This window comes from Lygodium microphyllum, chromosome 11 (assembly GCF_053477565.2).
Source record: "Lygodium microphyllum isolate KBCC chromosome 11, Lygodium_microphyllum_v1.1.10, whole genome shotgun sequence".
Classification (NCBI taxonomy): Eukaryota; Viridiplantae; Streptophyta; class Polypodiopsida; order Schizaeales; family Lygodiaceae; genus Lygodium; species Lygodium microphyllum.
Genome location: NC_141145.1, coordinates 100,816,808 through 100,832,886, shown reverse-complemented (window position 1 = coordinate 100,832,886; position 16,079 = coordinate 100,816,808). Strand labels below are relative to the sequence as shown.

The 16,079-nt window shown below is 44.2% G+C and overlaps 1 protein-coding gene across 1 annotated transcript in view; it reads right to left on the bottom strand.

The window, feature by feature from the left end:
* LOC148029158 (signal recognition particle subunit SRP54 2-like) overlaps positions 1-15,832 on the bottom strand; it is a 32,338-nt gene extending 16,506 nt beyond the window's left edge. Inside the window, exon 1 of the mRNA XM_087687917.1 lies at positions 15,388-15,832. Within this exon, the coding sequence (XP_087544043.1) occupies positions 15,388-15,618 (231 nt within the window). The 5' untranslated portion in view covers positions 15,619-15,832. The remainder of the gene's footprint in view (positions 1-15,387) is intronic.
* Between the last annotated feature and the right edge of the window lie 247 nt (positions 15,833-16,079).

The following is a 16,079-nucleotide window of genomic DNA, read 5'->3' as shown; positions in this document are numbered from 1 at the left end:
CCGTGTTTGCTCCTGTTGATGGCGCCTTCATCCATGCTAACATTAGCTGCTGTCGACATCATCATCTGCAGCGATCTGATCATCCAATCATCGCCAGCCACATCAAACACTATTTCAGCCTGCTGTTTACAGCAAACTATGCACAGTCTCCAGCCTCCAAACTACTGCGTTTTGGTGACCAGCCTGCTGCCATTCACTATTCAGCACTCCTACACTCCGACTGGTGGTCACAGACTTGGGATCCATCTCCGGTGGACGTCACACTCCGACATTGCTCTGCCCTTGAGAACGCTGCACACTGTACACTCTTACATTCATTTACAGCATTCATTCACTTTAGAGTTGTGTTCTCTCTCTCCCTTCTTCTGTTTGTGTTTGAGTTTCTGTGTTTGTGTTTGAGTTTCTGTGTTTGAGTTTTGAGTTTTGAATTTAGGGTTTGAGTTTTGACCTCTATGTCTGTCTCTTTGTGTTTCTGTCGTGGTCGTACACTCTGTGTGCCTCAGTGCAAACCCTAGCAGTTTTCTTCACATGGTATCAGAGCCAGTGCTCTTGTAAAGAGTATCCTGCAGATATTGTGGAGAGCTAGTCTTTGTGCGAAGCACACAATACAACTCGTAACCGAATCACAATGTCCCAGACACCTTCTCCAATTCTTACGATGTCTTATCAGGCTTCTCCATCATTGGAGGTCCTGACAGAGCATTATGGACTCGGTGAGGAGGACGACACTCCACTTTCACCTTCACATTCTTCTACTCCTATTCCAGATTTCACTAATATGACAGAGGACTTTGAGGAGTACTATCACAACAAGTACAGTGCTACCACATCCGGATCGGTTGGTGAGGCTGGCCACCTCTCTAATCATGAAGGACATACGGCATTCGGAATGTCTAGCAATCCATCTTCATCGTCTCAGCCAAGTCCAATGTCAGGCTTGTACAATTATTTTATGTTGTATGAATCAAAACCCTCGCCAGTTTCTTCTTTTGAGGTACAGGATCCGGATGGCTTTGTGTATGTGAACTTCAATAGAGGGGGCTCACAAAGCATACGGAATTCAGGTACATCTACAGTTTCTATTTCATTTGAGTATATCACACACACTTCTCACTTTCCTCCCATCCCACCCTCTTCTTTATCACCCCTTGATCACCTCTCATCGTCTTTCCAAAACCTTGGCTTACACTCCACATCTACATGACACACCCTAGGGGTTGGATCTTCCATCTCCGCTCCTAGCACCTTTTCCTTTTCCACCCCATTCTCTACCTCTTTGCACCATGGTACTTCGTTAGAGGAAATGCCACCCTTTAACACAGTGCCTCTCACCTTTCAGCAAAGGAGCACACCCATAACTCCTGGGTCGACTGTGATGGGTATCCCCCTCACTATCCCCAGCTTTACATCTCACATGACCACTCAAACGCAGGGGTTTCCATCCTCTGCTTATGGTGCGTCTTCACACTATCCGTAGGTTACACTTACGCAGGGATTCCCATCTTCTGCTCCCCGTGTCCCCATCCCGCCTCCTTGGGTTCCTCATGTGGCTACCATGCCCATGCCTAGTCAGCCCATCCCTACCTATGGATCCACCTTGCACACTACCCGCATGCCTGGTGGGCACTCTGGGGCCCATTCCCAAGTGTACTCCACTCCCCCATCCTACCCACGCTACATTTTTTCACACTATCCATCTTCGAGCACTACCACTCCTGTTGCAACGGCCAAGAATGCCTTCACGAACAAGACACATTTTAATAGATCGAATTTCACCACTTGGTCTAATTTCATGCAACAAGTGCTTAAGTCTCAGGGTCTTTGGGACCTCGTCATTGGTCTAGGGCCTATGTTGGACCCTCGACTAGCTCACCCTGACTACATCCATCAATGGAGAGCCCGCAATGCCAAAGCCAATGTTGAGCTGATGCAGAGATTGCTTCCTAAGTTTCACTCTCAGTTACAGCACTTCCTGCTCGCGTTAGAGCGTTGGAGTCACCTTCTTGACCGCTATGCAGATCGTGATCGTACTCGACACATCAATCTCGACTTTGAGCTTCAATAATTCCCTATTAAGGAAGGGGATGACCTGAAAGTCAAGCTCACTGAATATAGGTGGTTACATGCCGAGTTCACCACTACTGGCTCTCCAAAGTCAAACGACGATCAGGTTACATTCTTCTTGAATAAGTTACTCGAAAAGTATTTCAATTTCATTCAACACATCATCTCCCAATCTAGATTGCAAACCTTCTATGAGTTTAAGTGCCAGTTCTTGCGTCACGCGAGGCTGCATGATCAACTCCACAAGAGATCCCCATCACAGCCTTATTCAGAGCAGAGGGGGTTGGTTGCCTCTTCTTCGGGAGGGAAAACCACCAATGGCATGAACTCGCAAGATGTGAAGGCAAGCCAATCAAAGGGTGACTCCTCTTCCTCATATGGAACCAAAGAATCTAGACCTATTTGGCAGCAACTCCCTAAGAAAAACCAGTTTTGCACACATTGCCAAAGAACAGGCCATGTGGACGAGAAGTTTCGCTCCAAGGCCCAAGGTCTTCCACCTAAAAAGCCTCAGCAGACCGCTGCGATTGCACAGTCCAGTGGGGCTATGCCTTCCACTCCTGCTTCATCTGCTCCTTCAACACCCATTGTTGCTACTGGACATGTGGCTCGAGTACAGTCTCAGCAGCCCATCTCTTTCACTACCCCTGCGGGATTGGCTGATTGGTCTGCAAATTCTAATCCCATTGCACTTCATGCATCTATCTCACCTTCCTCCCCACCTCGTCAGCCGTTCCCTTGGCAGAGCCCTGCTACTGGACGTACGCGATAGCGGCCACCTTCTTAGCCTCGCATGTCTCTAGGTCCTTTCAGATGCCCTAGGTCAATCTAGCATTCATTTTTCGCACTCTTAGGGTCGGGCCCATAGGATTCATTGTCCTTAGCTTTTCCATTCTTTTGACTTCCGTAGAATTTACTCATACACATACACATTCATTACATTTATTTTGAGTTAGATTTTCTTTCTGTTCTGTTTTGCTTTGGAGCATCTCACTACTAACCTCTGTGTTTGTAGATTCTCGTCTCTTTTGCAGGGTTTTGTCTTTCAATGTAGGGCTAACTTGCAGATTGCTTTGGTCCTACCTGGGCTAGAGACATGGGGATACGCACCGTTCCTTTCATGGTTTCATCATCCTCGAAGTGCTTGCTCTTCTTTCAGTATGGCGGTTTCCCCTCCCGAGGCGGATCGTGCAACATCTCTCTCGATGCTGTCATGGCGGTGACTTCTACATTGCTCTTCTAGCGGGGTGCTTCATCCACTTCCTCTTCTTTCATTCCTTATGGTTCTCAGCACCATACGAAGACCAACATCAAGCTCCTTTTCCCTCTTTGATATCTACATCTAGGTTGAGAGGGGTATTCCTACCCTCCTTGGTATTCTACAAGCTTCAACACTTTGTCATCGACATCAGCTTCTTTCCCCAGTTGTACCTTACCCTTTGCATTGCATGATTTCATCATCTTTGTACTAGGGCGCTTGGGGAAGTGAACAATTTTCCCACAAGGGACATTGTCCAAGTGACACCTGCTGCATAAGCATTCTTCAGCATATAGCATACTTTGCATCTCATTGTGCAAAGCACCACTTAAGCAGATCCTAAGCTATTTCCACCGGTGGCAGTTGTCACCACACCACCATCCTCCTTCATCACATGGATACCTCATCACCTATTTTTCCTCATCATCAGCACCCTGAGTGGATGGGTTAGCTTGTGTTATTTTGTGATGTGCTGGGTGTACCCTCCCTACTCCCGTCTTCTAGGTCACTATTACTCAATCGGCCGCATTCCATAAAATTAGCCTCACTTATAAAAACAAAAAAAAAGTTCCATGTGGTTCCATCCGCCTTTGTAGAGCTTGGTAGGCCACCGGGCAGCCACCATGCATCCTTTATCCGGATGTTGTGTCCTCTCTGGGATGACTACTTCGATTCCCTTGGTAAGATAACCATCGCCTCTGTAGTCTTGGTAGGCCACTGGGCAGCCGACGTGCACTCTTTGTCCGATGCCCTGGCTACTTTGGGATGGGACGTCTTGGGGTCAATAAACATCACAGTGGTTGGCCTAACCTTTTGGCTCAGTTTTGGGCCTAAGAGGGGGTGTTGAGCTAAAACATGCATCACTTGTTGATTAGCCTTTTAAACAGCCCCAAAACACACTAAAAAAACCCTAATTTTTGGGGCGCCCTTTCACATCTATAAATAGACAGACTACCTCCATTCAGCCATCATTCCTCTGTGCAAGTTTCTCACTCCACGTGCAGATTTCAGTCAACAACCTCCTCCCACATGGCTATCCAGCCCTCGAGACTGATGTCACTCCATCCGTGTTTGCTCCTATTGCTGGCGCCTTCATCCATGCTGACGTCAATTGCTGGCGACATCATCATCTACTACGATATGATCATCTAGTCATCGCTAGCCACATCAGACACTATTTCAACCTTCTGTTTACAGCAGACTATGCACAGTTTCCAACCTCTGATCGATGGTACACTACTGCGTTTGCAAGTTTCCAGCCTCCAAACTGTTGCGTTTTGGTGACCGGCCTACTTCCATTCACTATTCAGCACTCCTACACTCCGACTGGTGGTCACAGACTTGGGATCCGTCTCCAGTGGACATCACACTCTGATATTGCTCTGCCCTTGAGCACACTGTACACTCTTACATTCATTTACAACATTCATTCACTTCAGAGTTGTGTTCTCTCTCTCCCTTCTCCTGTTTGTGTTTGAGTTTTGAGTTTTGTGTTTAGGGTTTGAGTTTTGCCCTCTATGTTTGTGTCTGTCTCTTTGTGTTTCTGTCGTGGTCGTACACTCTATGTGTCCTCAATGCAAACCCTAGCAATTTTCTTCACACTAATACCTACAATTTGACATGCATAGTTATCCCCCAAGTAGACAACACCACATGCAACACCATTGTAGTCAAAAAATCACTCATGATGTGGTGTGCCATGAAAATACGCACCTGAGTCAAGTATCCAAGTGTGCATTACATCATCAGAATCTGCAATCAATGCATGTGCACTCAAAGAAGAAGCAAGGAGTACGTCACCATGACTATCATTCCATGAGTAACTACATTTACCTCCTCTATCTTCACACTGTTTTTCTTTGCAAGTTGATTGTCCTTTTTTCTCAGCATTGTTGCCTTCAATGTTTTTGCTTCTCTTTCTTTCTTCAATTGAAAACAGTCCCATTTGTAGTGCCCTTTCCTACCACAATAATAACACTCCACATTTTTGCCACGAGACTTGTCATGTGCTCTATTTTCAAAATTGCCCTTTTGCTGAAATCTGCCCCTAGTGTGCAATGCATTAGAAGACTTATTTGCTGAATTATTTTGTATGTTGAGTTATTTCATCAGCAAAGAACTCTCCACATCAGAATATAACAACTAAGCATTTGAGTTACTCAAAGCTGTCCTGAAAGTATCCCAACTTTCAAGTAAAGTGCATAGCAAGAAAGTAACCTTAAACTCATCATCAATGTGGGAATCCAAAGCAATCCGCTAACTGAAAATTGAGTTGAACTCATTCAAATGTACAAACATGGCTGTACCTTCCTTCATGCGAAGGTCCATCAACTTTTTCAACCAATAAACCTTGTTGGCTACACATTTTTTAGCATACAATTCCTCAAGTCTTCGCCACATTTCATATGCAAAATTCAACTTCTTAATGTTAAAGAGCAAGTTGTTTGACACTGAGAGCTTTATGCTAGAGCATGCAAGCTCATCCAAATCATCCCACTCTTCTTGTTCCATACCTGCTAGTCTTATTCCATTCGCTTTGATGGCCTTCACTTGTTTCTTCTACATCAAGACATCGTAGCACTCTTTTTGCCATATTGCAAAATTGTCTGCACCCTATTCCATTCGCTTTGATGGCCTTCACTTGTTTCTTCTACATCAAGACATCGTAGCACTGTTTTTGCCATATTGCAAAATTGTGTGCACCCTCAAGCTTGTTGATGTGCAAAAGGTTGCTACTATCACTGTTTCAAGCCACTCAAATGTCAGCAAATGCAAGCCCAAATGTCACACAAATGACCATGGTATGCTGCAAGTACCAACCAGCAATGAAAATCAAGAAATTGCGGAAAATTCAGATCTGCAAATTGATTTCCAAAATTAGAGAATGTCTACTACTGCACTTCACAATTAATTACAGCCAGATTTATAGGCCAATGCACCAATTGCATGTGAAATCCCCAAATTTCTGCTGCAATTTTTGTTCCAAATGCATTCTCGGGCAAAATTTGACAATTGCAATCAAAAGGCCCAAATTTTCAAAGGCAAATCTGCCCAAATTGCATCAATGCATGTACCCAAGGGCATATACCAAGAAATTCTTGCATAATTTGATGAAATTCTGCAAAAGCCCCAATTTTCTTAGGTCCAGTGTGCACAAATTTTAGTGAAATTGACAAAATTTCACTAAAATGAGGAAAGCCCCAAATGTCCCAAGCAAATGTGCACCAAATTTGCAATTTCTCAATCAAGCATCAAAATCACCAAATCTCGGAAAAGCCCACATTTTTCGGCTCAAATTTTCACATCTATACGCATGTGAACATCCGTCAACAGGCCAAAGGTCTAATTTAAAAAACCTTTGAAATTCTAAAAAACCTTTGAAAATTTTACATTGTGCTTACACATGCGAACGGCCATCAGTGCACCAAAGGTTTTCAAAGGTTTTTTGAATTAAACCTTTGACCCGTCGATGCAATCTGACAGATGTCTCATGCAGCAAGATTGTCTGATGCAGTCTGATGGACTTTCTGAAGCAGCCTGCCAGCTGTCCTTACGTGGTCCTAATCACTGTCCTGATGCAGCTCTGACATCTGCCCTGATGGACTGCAGCTCTGATGGCTGTCCTGACGCACCTCCAGCAACGTAAGCTTGGATACCAGTTTGTTGACGCAGTGCACGAGGATCGAGACACGCAATGCTGTGGTTCACACAATGAGAGAGAGTGCGGAGTAGAGAATGAGAGAAAGAGAGCACAAAACTTGATGTGGGTACAATCTTCAAGTACCACTTGAGGCTTTTGATAATATATATAGTACATGTGTAAGGGTGCGTGCACACTCAGACCATAAAAGGCACGATGACCCTTTATTCCCAACAATTTAATTCTCATATTAAACTTTCATTTGACAATTCTTTTGCCATTCTATCCAATATAGTTCCATCAAACCACAATGGATTTAGGAGACTTAGATTTGTATCAGTCAACCCATATTATAAGGAAGGGCTTTCACCATCAGTTTAGGCAAGACCCCATCCCACCCAAAACCTCCCGATGAAGGGGAATGATTGAATGATATGCTTTCTAGGTGTTAGGTGCAATAATAGGGTCCATTAGGCCTACATGCTGTTAGCGTTTGTCATTCCCCAGACAGCCAAGAGTGTTGCAGAGCAGCAGGCAGTACAGCCAGTACAGCACAGCAGCCAGGGCAGATGCCACGTGGCAGGTACAGTCGGATTGGCAGTAGCAATCGGACAGTTTTTTTATGCAGCCGACCTGATGCTGTTTATTTTCGTGGTATTTTTTCTACTATTTATAGCAGTCCTGTTCAGCACATTGTTATCACTTGTATCTGACAGAAACAGCCTGCTGGTGACAAACAGCATGCAGACTGATCAAGATGGAGGTCCTCAAGGCGGGGAGACACGCAAATATTCTCTCTACACTCGTGTATATTTCTGCATTCCTATACAGCATTCTTCACTACAGATTTTCTGCGTTCCACTATCTCCTCTCTCTCTCTCTTCTCTCTGTGTTCACTCTCAATCTTGGTCCCACGCTTCCGCATCGCTGCACTCTTAACATGGTATCAGAGCGGTGAAGACAGACTGACTGAGTGAAGAACCTACCTGAAGAGGAGATTTCAGCGCAACACAAGGCTGCGTTTCCAGCATTCGAGGGTGAGCGGGAGGGCTGGGCATCAGAACAAGGCTGAAGCAAGTGTGGGCGTGTGGGAAAGGAGTCCAGTTGGTGAATTTGCTGCAAGTTGTTGCTGTTTGAAGGGGAGGAAGGCTACGTTTTAGGCCTTCCATTGTAGATTTTACCTTTTCATCACCTCCAACGGCTGAAGAAGGTTTGGGAAGCGAAGGAAACAGCCCTAGCAGGCTGCGTATTCACAGTCACAGGGGGTTGCTTTTGCATTTATGCAAGCATTGCAGGTGAACATGTCTACATAGACAAACTTGGAGTTCCACGCAATCATGGACCGGAAGGTGCCTATCCTACCAGCTCTCCATCAGATCAGAAGCTTGATGGTGACAATTACCGCATCTGGTGCGTGATGATGTTGACCATTCTAGAGTCTTATGATTTGGCGGGGCTTGTGATGGAGGAGACTAGCTGGCCCCCTTGGTGAGAGACCAGTCCAAACTCTCTTCCAATGCTCGTGTGGAGTTGACCAAGGCCCAATCTCATTGGGACAAACTGAATGCCAGGATTCGTTCTTTTCTTTTTCTATCTCGTACTATAACCGTGATAGCTCACATCGAACACTTGATGATGGCCGAGAGATATGGTTGGAGCTCGACCAAATGTACAATCAGGTGACCTCGATGAAGAGGGTTTCTTTGGAGGTGCAAATGCAAACCTTGTCCGTGAATAAGTCTTCTTCGCTTCAGGAACACATCAACAAGCTTCAGTAGCTTCAGATGCAAGTTCAAAATGCGGGGAAGCCTATTTCCTCCAAAGACATGGAGATCACTTTATTGTCCCAGTTGGCACCACGATTCGGTACCTTTTATTCCACTCTTATTGCATCAAGGCAAGAGTCGACTCTTCGATGGAAAGAGCTGGTTCCTATGGTCTTGGACCAAGAGGAACTGTTGAAAGGACAGAAATGCTTTCAAATCGGAGGCATTGGTTGGTCAAGCCTCTCAGAAGAAGTCCCAGTTGCCACCACGATTCGGTACCTTTTATTCCGCCATTATTGCATCAAGGCAAGAGTCAACTCTTTGATGGAAAGAGCTGGTTCCTATGGTCTTGGACCAAGCGGAGCAGTTGAAGGGACAGAATGCTTCCAAATCAGAGGCATTGGTTGGTCAAGCCTCTCAGAAGAAGGGGAAGGACCAAAAGAAGGAGGAGGACAACAAATCCAAGAAGAATAAAGAGAAAGAATCGACATGCCATATTTGTAGTAAGACCGGTCATTAGAAGAAGGATTGCCCCGAGAAGGACAAGAAAGACACCAAGAAGAAGGACACGAAGGATTTTGGCGCGTGGTTGCACCCTCATCAGCTGCTTTTCTATACTTAGCGGTCATTGAAAACTCTACACCAAAGACTTCCGATGTTGCAATGATAGCTCCCTAGGCTCGAGAGTGAATCGTGGACAAAGGGGCCTCACGGCACATGACTCCTACTCCTGTTGGTGTTGCCCATTTGCGACCTTCGCGTAGGCAAATTCTCATTGGAGACAGCTCTTCTGTGTCTATTGTTACATGGGGTGAGATGCAACTAATTCCAGATGGACGTGGTGGTACCCACACTTCCAAGGTCTTGCATGTGCCAGGTTTAGGGTATCATTTGCTTTCGGTCCATAAGATTTGTTCTCTTGATCTCTTGGTGGAGTTTGACAGTGATGCTCGAGTTCTTGATCGTGGATTGGGGAAGCTTCTCTCTTCAGGATATGAGGAGAACACCATTTACAAATTGAAGTCTTCTACAACTCTTACCTCTCTTCTTCTTACCTCTCACATACAGTCCGAGCTATGGCGTGCTCGGTTTGGCCACCTGAACTATGAGTATCTTCAAAAGGCGTCACCAAGATCGCTTGTTCAAGGTCTGTCAGACATAGTGGTGAGTCAATAGCCATGTGTCTCCTGCATTCATGGGAAATTGCACCGGGATGCGATTCCCAACAAAGCTTCGAGGTGGTCTACTTCACCTATGGAGCTTGTATCTACGGATCTTTGTGGCCCAATGAGGACTGAGTCCCTGAAGGGGAGCTTGTTCTTCATGTTGATCATAGATGACTACAACAGGATGACATGGGCCTACTTCTTGACGTTGAAGTCGGAGGCTTTCTCCCACTTCAAGGATTGGCTTCTCTTCGAGGAGAACCGATCTGGCCGGAGACTAAAGACCTTGAGATCAAACAAGGGTGGTAAATTTGTGTCTAATGAGTTTGCTCGTTTTTGTGCAAATAGGGGCATTCACCAGGAGTTTGTTAACACCAACACTCCTCAAGAAAGTGGCATTTTGGAGCAGAACCGAAGTGTGATCGAGATGGTGCACACCACGATGGAGCACCAACAAACACCTTAGCTTCTATGGGCTAGGGCAGCTGCTATGGCCGTTCATATCCTCAATCAATCTCCCACTTCGGCCGTTGATAGGATGACACCTTTTGAGGCTCACTTGGGACTAAGCATGATGTCTCTTATTTCAGGAACTTTGGGTGTGACGCCCATGTGCACATCCCAAAGACGTAGTGTGACAAGTTTGAGGGGGCTTTCCAACGACAAGTTTTAGTTAGTTATAGCTCCCAGTCCCAAGGTTATCGTTTGTTTGATCCCATTAGGCAGGATGTCTACACGAGCCGAGATGTGTGGTTTGTGGAAGTTCTGGCCACAAAGGGGGGTGAGGAGCACCCCGTCCTTGGAGATCTAGGGGAGAGTTGGGCTCTCGAGACAATTTCTTTGGAGCCAGAGCCTCTTGATGGAGCTTCTTCTTTTGATTCAAAGTCTTTCCTTCCACGAGCCACCCCAGTGGAGCTTCCGCTAGTATGTACCCCAATGGAGCTTCTACATCGCTGCACTCTGACACATGCACCCATGTCTATTTCTTCAAGAATAATCCAAAGGGAGTAGGAGAGTCCTGAAGACCTCTTCAAAATATCTTTCACACCCATTCCTCAAGTTTGTTGAGATACCAAGTTCCCTTCCCTCACGAGAGTTGGATGGTCAAAAGAATCGATGAGGATACACTAGGGTTTGCAAAGAAAACATGGTGTATGAACATAACTAACAAATAAAATAATTATGCAAGAAATGTGAGAATGAATACTAACACGAACTCAATGAACAAACCAAATATGTCGTGTATGATAGATACAAATATTTAAGGAGAGGAGGGTTGTCCAGCAGTAGCCATCTCTCTTGAGAGCGAGTTGAGGGGAGCTAAAGCAAAGTGTTGTCCTCAAGCATGGGTCCCAAATGCAGCAAACCACCAAAATTGGAATTTGAGTGCCAAACAAGAGGTATGAATGCATAGGCTTACCAACAACAAGATGTGTAAAACACCAAAACACAACTATGTGAGGTAATGTTGATGGTGTCCCATGCAATAACAATAGGATGATTGCCTAGGAAACATCGTGCAAGCAGCAAATGCTGCATTTGATGACGTGGCAATCTCCAAGAATGCTACCCCCACGACTATTTTTCCAAGTTCATGATTAATTTCTAGCTTTTTGGGCATGCAAGACATTGCACAGGTTATGCAAGACATGGGCAAGTCCATCAATGGCAAGGTTCAATGTAAAGGTGTTGCATCAAAGCTCACCTGCACACACACACGCTCACACTGAACAGTGAACAGCAAGAAAGAGAGTGGGTTTGCTAGAATGCCAAATCCACTATTGAATCAATGCTCAACTATGCACGCACACACTCACAGTGAATAGTTACCTTGGATTCAAAAGATACGCTCTTGAATTTCCACTTCCTCTATTGATTCAGCTAGTCTCTCTACAAATTCTGGAACTTCAGGCTATATCAGAAATGACCAGCAGCACAAATCCCCCAATTGTCCCTTGATTACAAGCACATTCAGGCACAAATTGGGTCGTCTCCACTTGCACGCAGGGTCAGTTTGACTGCAGATGAGTAATCTTCTTCAAATCTGCTATTTTCTCTCATCTTTACGGCAAATCCCTCTGTTAGAAGGCTGATATTTAAAGGAATGCTTCCCAAGAAAGCTGAGAAATCCTGATTCCTGCTGTAATTCAGATCTGAACCAGCAATTTCACTGCTATATATCGGAATTTGTTGAATCAAACAGTGATGGAAGAAAAAGAGCCGGGGGGGGGGGGGGGAGAGAGAGAGAGAGATTTAATGGAGAGGAGAGAAAATCTGCCCAAATAAGAGTTTGCAGAGATAACACAGCAATTAATGCAGTCCCTATCCCATGACCCAAACAGCTCCAGAATCAGTCGCCTACTGCCCAGTATGCTGCTACCCACGGCTGGAGAACACCAGAATGCTGTCACCTGCTCATGATTCTCTCATCAGCTGCCAGAATCCCTAAACTAGCAGTCACCTGCATAAACAGCCTCTCCAGTTCCTACCAACCCAAAATGGTCCTTCCCAGCTGTCCCAGTCTTGCATGGCATGAATCCTTCCTATGTGCCAAGTGGCAAACCATGCATAACTCAGCCTTTAGAAATAAATTTCCAACACAAATAACTGTGGAAAATCAAAAAATGGCTTGGCCCTGCCCATAAATTGTCCGGTCCCCATCCACATTTTAAAATGCTAAGCCCTACAAACTTGAATGTGTTCAAACTTTTATTAACCTTGGTCCTTGGCCTTAAATGTTTAATTTTTCTAAACCTCATGATACCACAAGTCATCCCCAAGAGCATATTAATGCCTAAAGCCAAGACTCGTCACCAAGGACCCACTGGCACCTGTCCATGACAACTTCTACTAGCCACTGCCCAAGCTAGGATTATGTATCACCCTAACACACTCAACTCAATCTCACATGCACCACACATGCACAAGTTAAGTGCCCAAAGAGCATTAGGTTTAAAAATTTCACGTCCTCCTGACAAGCCTCCCCCTTGAATCCTTGCAATTGTCCTCACTTGCACTACACAAGTGATTGCAATGTGACATAAGCATGTATGCCCACTGGCAAAGCATGCAACCTCATCATTAAACAACATGTGCATATACTCCTTGACCCAACCAATGCCCACAACATGATGAAATTTCTAGGTAGCAAAACCAAGTTAAAATTCACAAACATTAACCATAACAATTGTCTAAACCGTGAGGGATGCATCCATTTATCAATAACCGACATCGTTTTGCCTACCAAGGCAAACTAATGTGTGCCTTGTAGCAAAGATGTAACACTCATGTAAAGCACGCATCAACTACAAATTATATGTAACTCATGCATATGTACTTCTTTTGCATCACCTGCAAATGTACATTGCATGCCATTCATGTGCTTCTAACAAGCCTTGCAAATGTACATCACATTCAAATGAACATTCCCTATATTGCATACATGCCTTGCAAATGTATAGTTTCAAAGTCATGTTAAAAACTATACACATCTGCATACCAACTCATAATTGAAAGTTAGAAGGTGGAGCTGCCTTGCTCTTTGCTTTAGAACCAGATTGCTACCACTATTTGCCTTTGCCCTTATGGCTGGCTGCAATGTCTTATCTTCCGTAACCGTGCACGAGCAATTAACTCAGAGTTGCTCTTCTTACAATAGCAAAGATACCATCTCATCAAATGAGTACAAATTCCATAACCATGCTTGAGCAACTAACTCAAGCCTTGCTATTCTTACAATGGCAAGGATACCAACTCATCAAATGAGTACAAATTTGCATTACCCTTTGCAAGCAAGCAAAGATTAGTGGTAAAACTCTAGTAAGATTCCAACAAACCAGCCAAAACTATGGATACAAGAGATTCATTTGCACTAGCCTTATTAATATTCACTAATTGCTCCTTGAGATGCTTTATCTATGTAATGTAAGCATCAACTAAATCACCCTCTATTATATGCTCTCATTGCAAACCTAATATAGAGAGACAAGTACATCCCATGCCTACTTGGTTGTTTTGCATGATCGAATATGCAATATAACTTGTATTTGGCATGATAGTACAATCAATGCATCTACCTGAGCATCTCTCCCATCCATCTAAACTGATCAACAATGGAAGGAGCAGCTCGAGCTACTTTCTTTATCACAATTAAATGAAGGGATGAGCTAGAGTGGATGAAGCACTACACACAATGGATGAACTAGATGAACTAGATGAACTTGCAACTTACTGTATAAAAAGGCCCATAGGCCTAACTTCAATGCTAAAAATATATCCCTATAATTGTTTGGCAACCAGCACACGACATCACAAATGCCTACATTGGATAGTTAGTACCATCCAACTTGCCATTGCCCCCAAACAAGGTTAAGCAAATCAGTTTGAGTTGCCATTTTGCTTCTTGTTGCTTACTACATGTATAGATAAATGCAACAAACTGCTGTCCAAAAATATGTGCACTTAAAGCATGTGTAGGGGTAATGATTAAGGACTTCATCTCATTTCTTATTATCGCCACCATGTGTTGCCAAGTGGATCTAATTTTTTCTCCAAATACAATAAGAGTCTAATAGAAAAACCCAAATAAACACACAATGAGGAATCGTTACTCATGGCTCCATGGTAGCAATCATTTGAAGATATTGCCTATGTGAAGAAAGCTTCCAAACCAAGGTCTTGCAATATCCACTTCAATGAATTGGAATAAATTATGGAGACAAAAAAATATGAATATTCCACAAGGAGGCTGTCCCAGGGGACTTGAGTGCAAGAGTCTGCATAGTAACCAGTCCAATAATTGGGGAAATCCCAAAGAGAGGAGCCAACACCCTTATATTATCTAGAAGTTTCCCAACTCAATACCCTAGACAGAGTCAAATCTAGAGATAAAATTGTCATTTTCCCTATTTCTGTGCTACAACTATGCTCTAACATTTGTCTAAATGTTCCCAAGACATTAGAAGCTTGAATCAAGTTGCTAACTTATAAGAGTGCTCAAAAGAACTCTATATCATGATTAGCAGCATCAATAATGTAAAAATGTAGCTATTCACTATAATCCTCACAAGCGCATATCCTTTAAGCTAGTCTAATATCGAAATACAGTCTTGTAAATGCATCATGCAAGGGCCTGCCACCTAAGTCAATCATTGCAACCGTCACAACAATCGAGCCTAACTGAAAAATGGAATTGAAATGTGAGGGCATCGTGCAAGGGCCTAAGCATGTCACTGCAATCCTCACCATCATCAAGTCTAACTGAAAACTGCAATCAACATAAAGTCCTGTGAATGCATCATGCAAGGTCTTATTTTAGACAAAACCAGATTCTGTAACAAAATGGCACATACCTAATTGGTAAAATGGCCAGGCATTCAGAAATACAGGAAGAAACCAATTTCAGGCCATAATTGTTTAGCCATAAAGCATTTTCTGCCTGCAAAAGATTGTATGAATTTCAGGCTCTACTGTTGTTTGGCCATAAAGCATTACCTGCTGCATGATTTTGCGCTTGTTGTGGCCAGCTGCCAAGTCCTCAGGGTTGACACTCTTCTTGATGTTGGCAGCCAGGTTCATGACAAGCTTGAATTGGACATCGGCCTGGAGGAGGGCCCGTGTGATGTCGTTGAGGCAGTCCTGCAGGGCCTTCTGGTCGATGACCGTCACATTGCTCATCTTCTGGAGGGCATGGGCGATCTGCCCTCCCAGCTCCGCGAGCACCATGGCTGCAACTCAAAGCTTTGCTGGCCTGCTCTGTCCTCTTGATCGCTCGCTGGATCGGCCGATTGATCGATTGAAAGGAAGGAAGCAGGCCCCTTCGAAACCTAGCTCGGAAGACGGAATGCGATGTCTGAGTTCTCAACCGAAGAGCGGAAAACACATTTAGCCCTTGTTTTGTGACAAAGAATCCTTGTTTTGTACAAAGAACTTCTCTTCAACAAAAACTCTCATGTATCTCTTTAAGGTAGATTTGATCGACATTAATCTGCATTTTTCCTTCTCAAAGCCGACCAATCCAAGAATTACCCGATAAAAACACCGGTACCACTAAGCTAACACTTTTATGGAACACGCCTCACTCTTTTATATTTTAGGTCTGAACTAATAGCATGACAAGGTTATTTGCTCAACTCTTGAACATGGTTATCATGACATCATACAATTAGAGGAGGGAACTTCAAGTC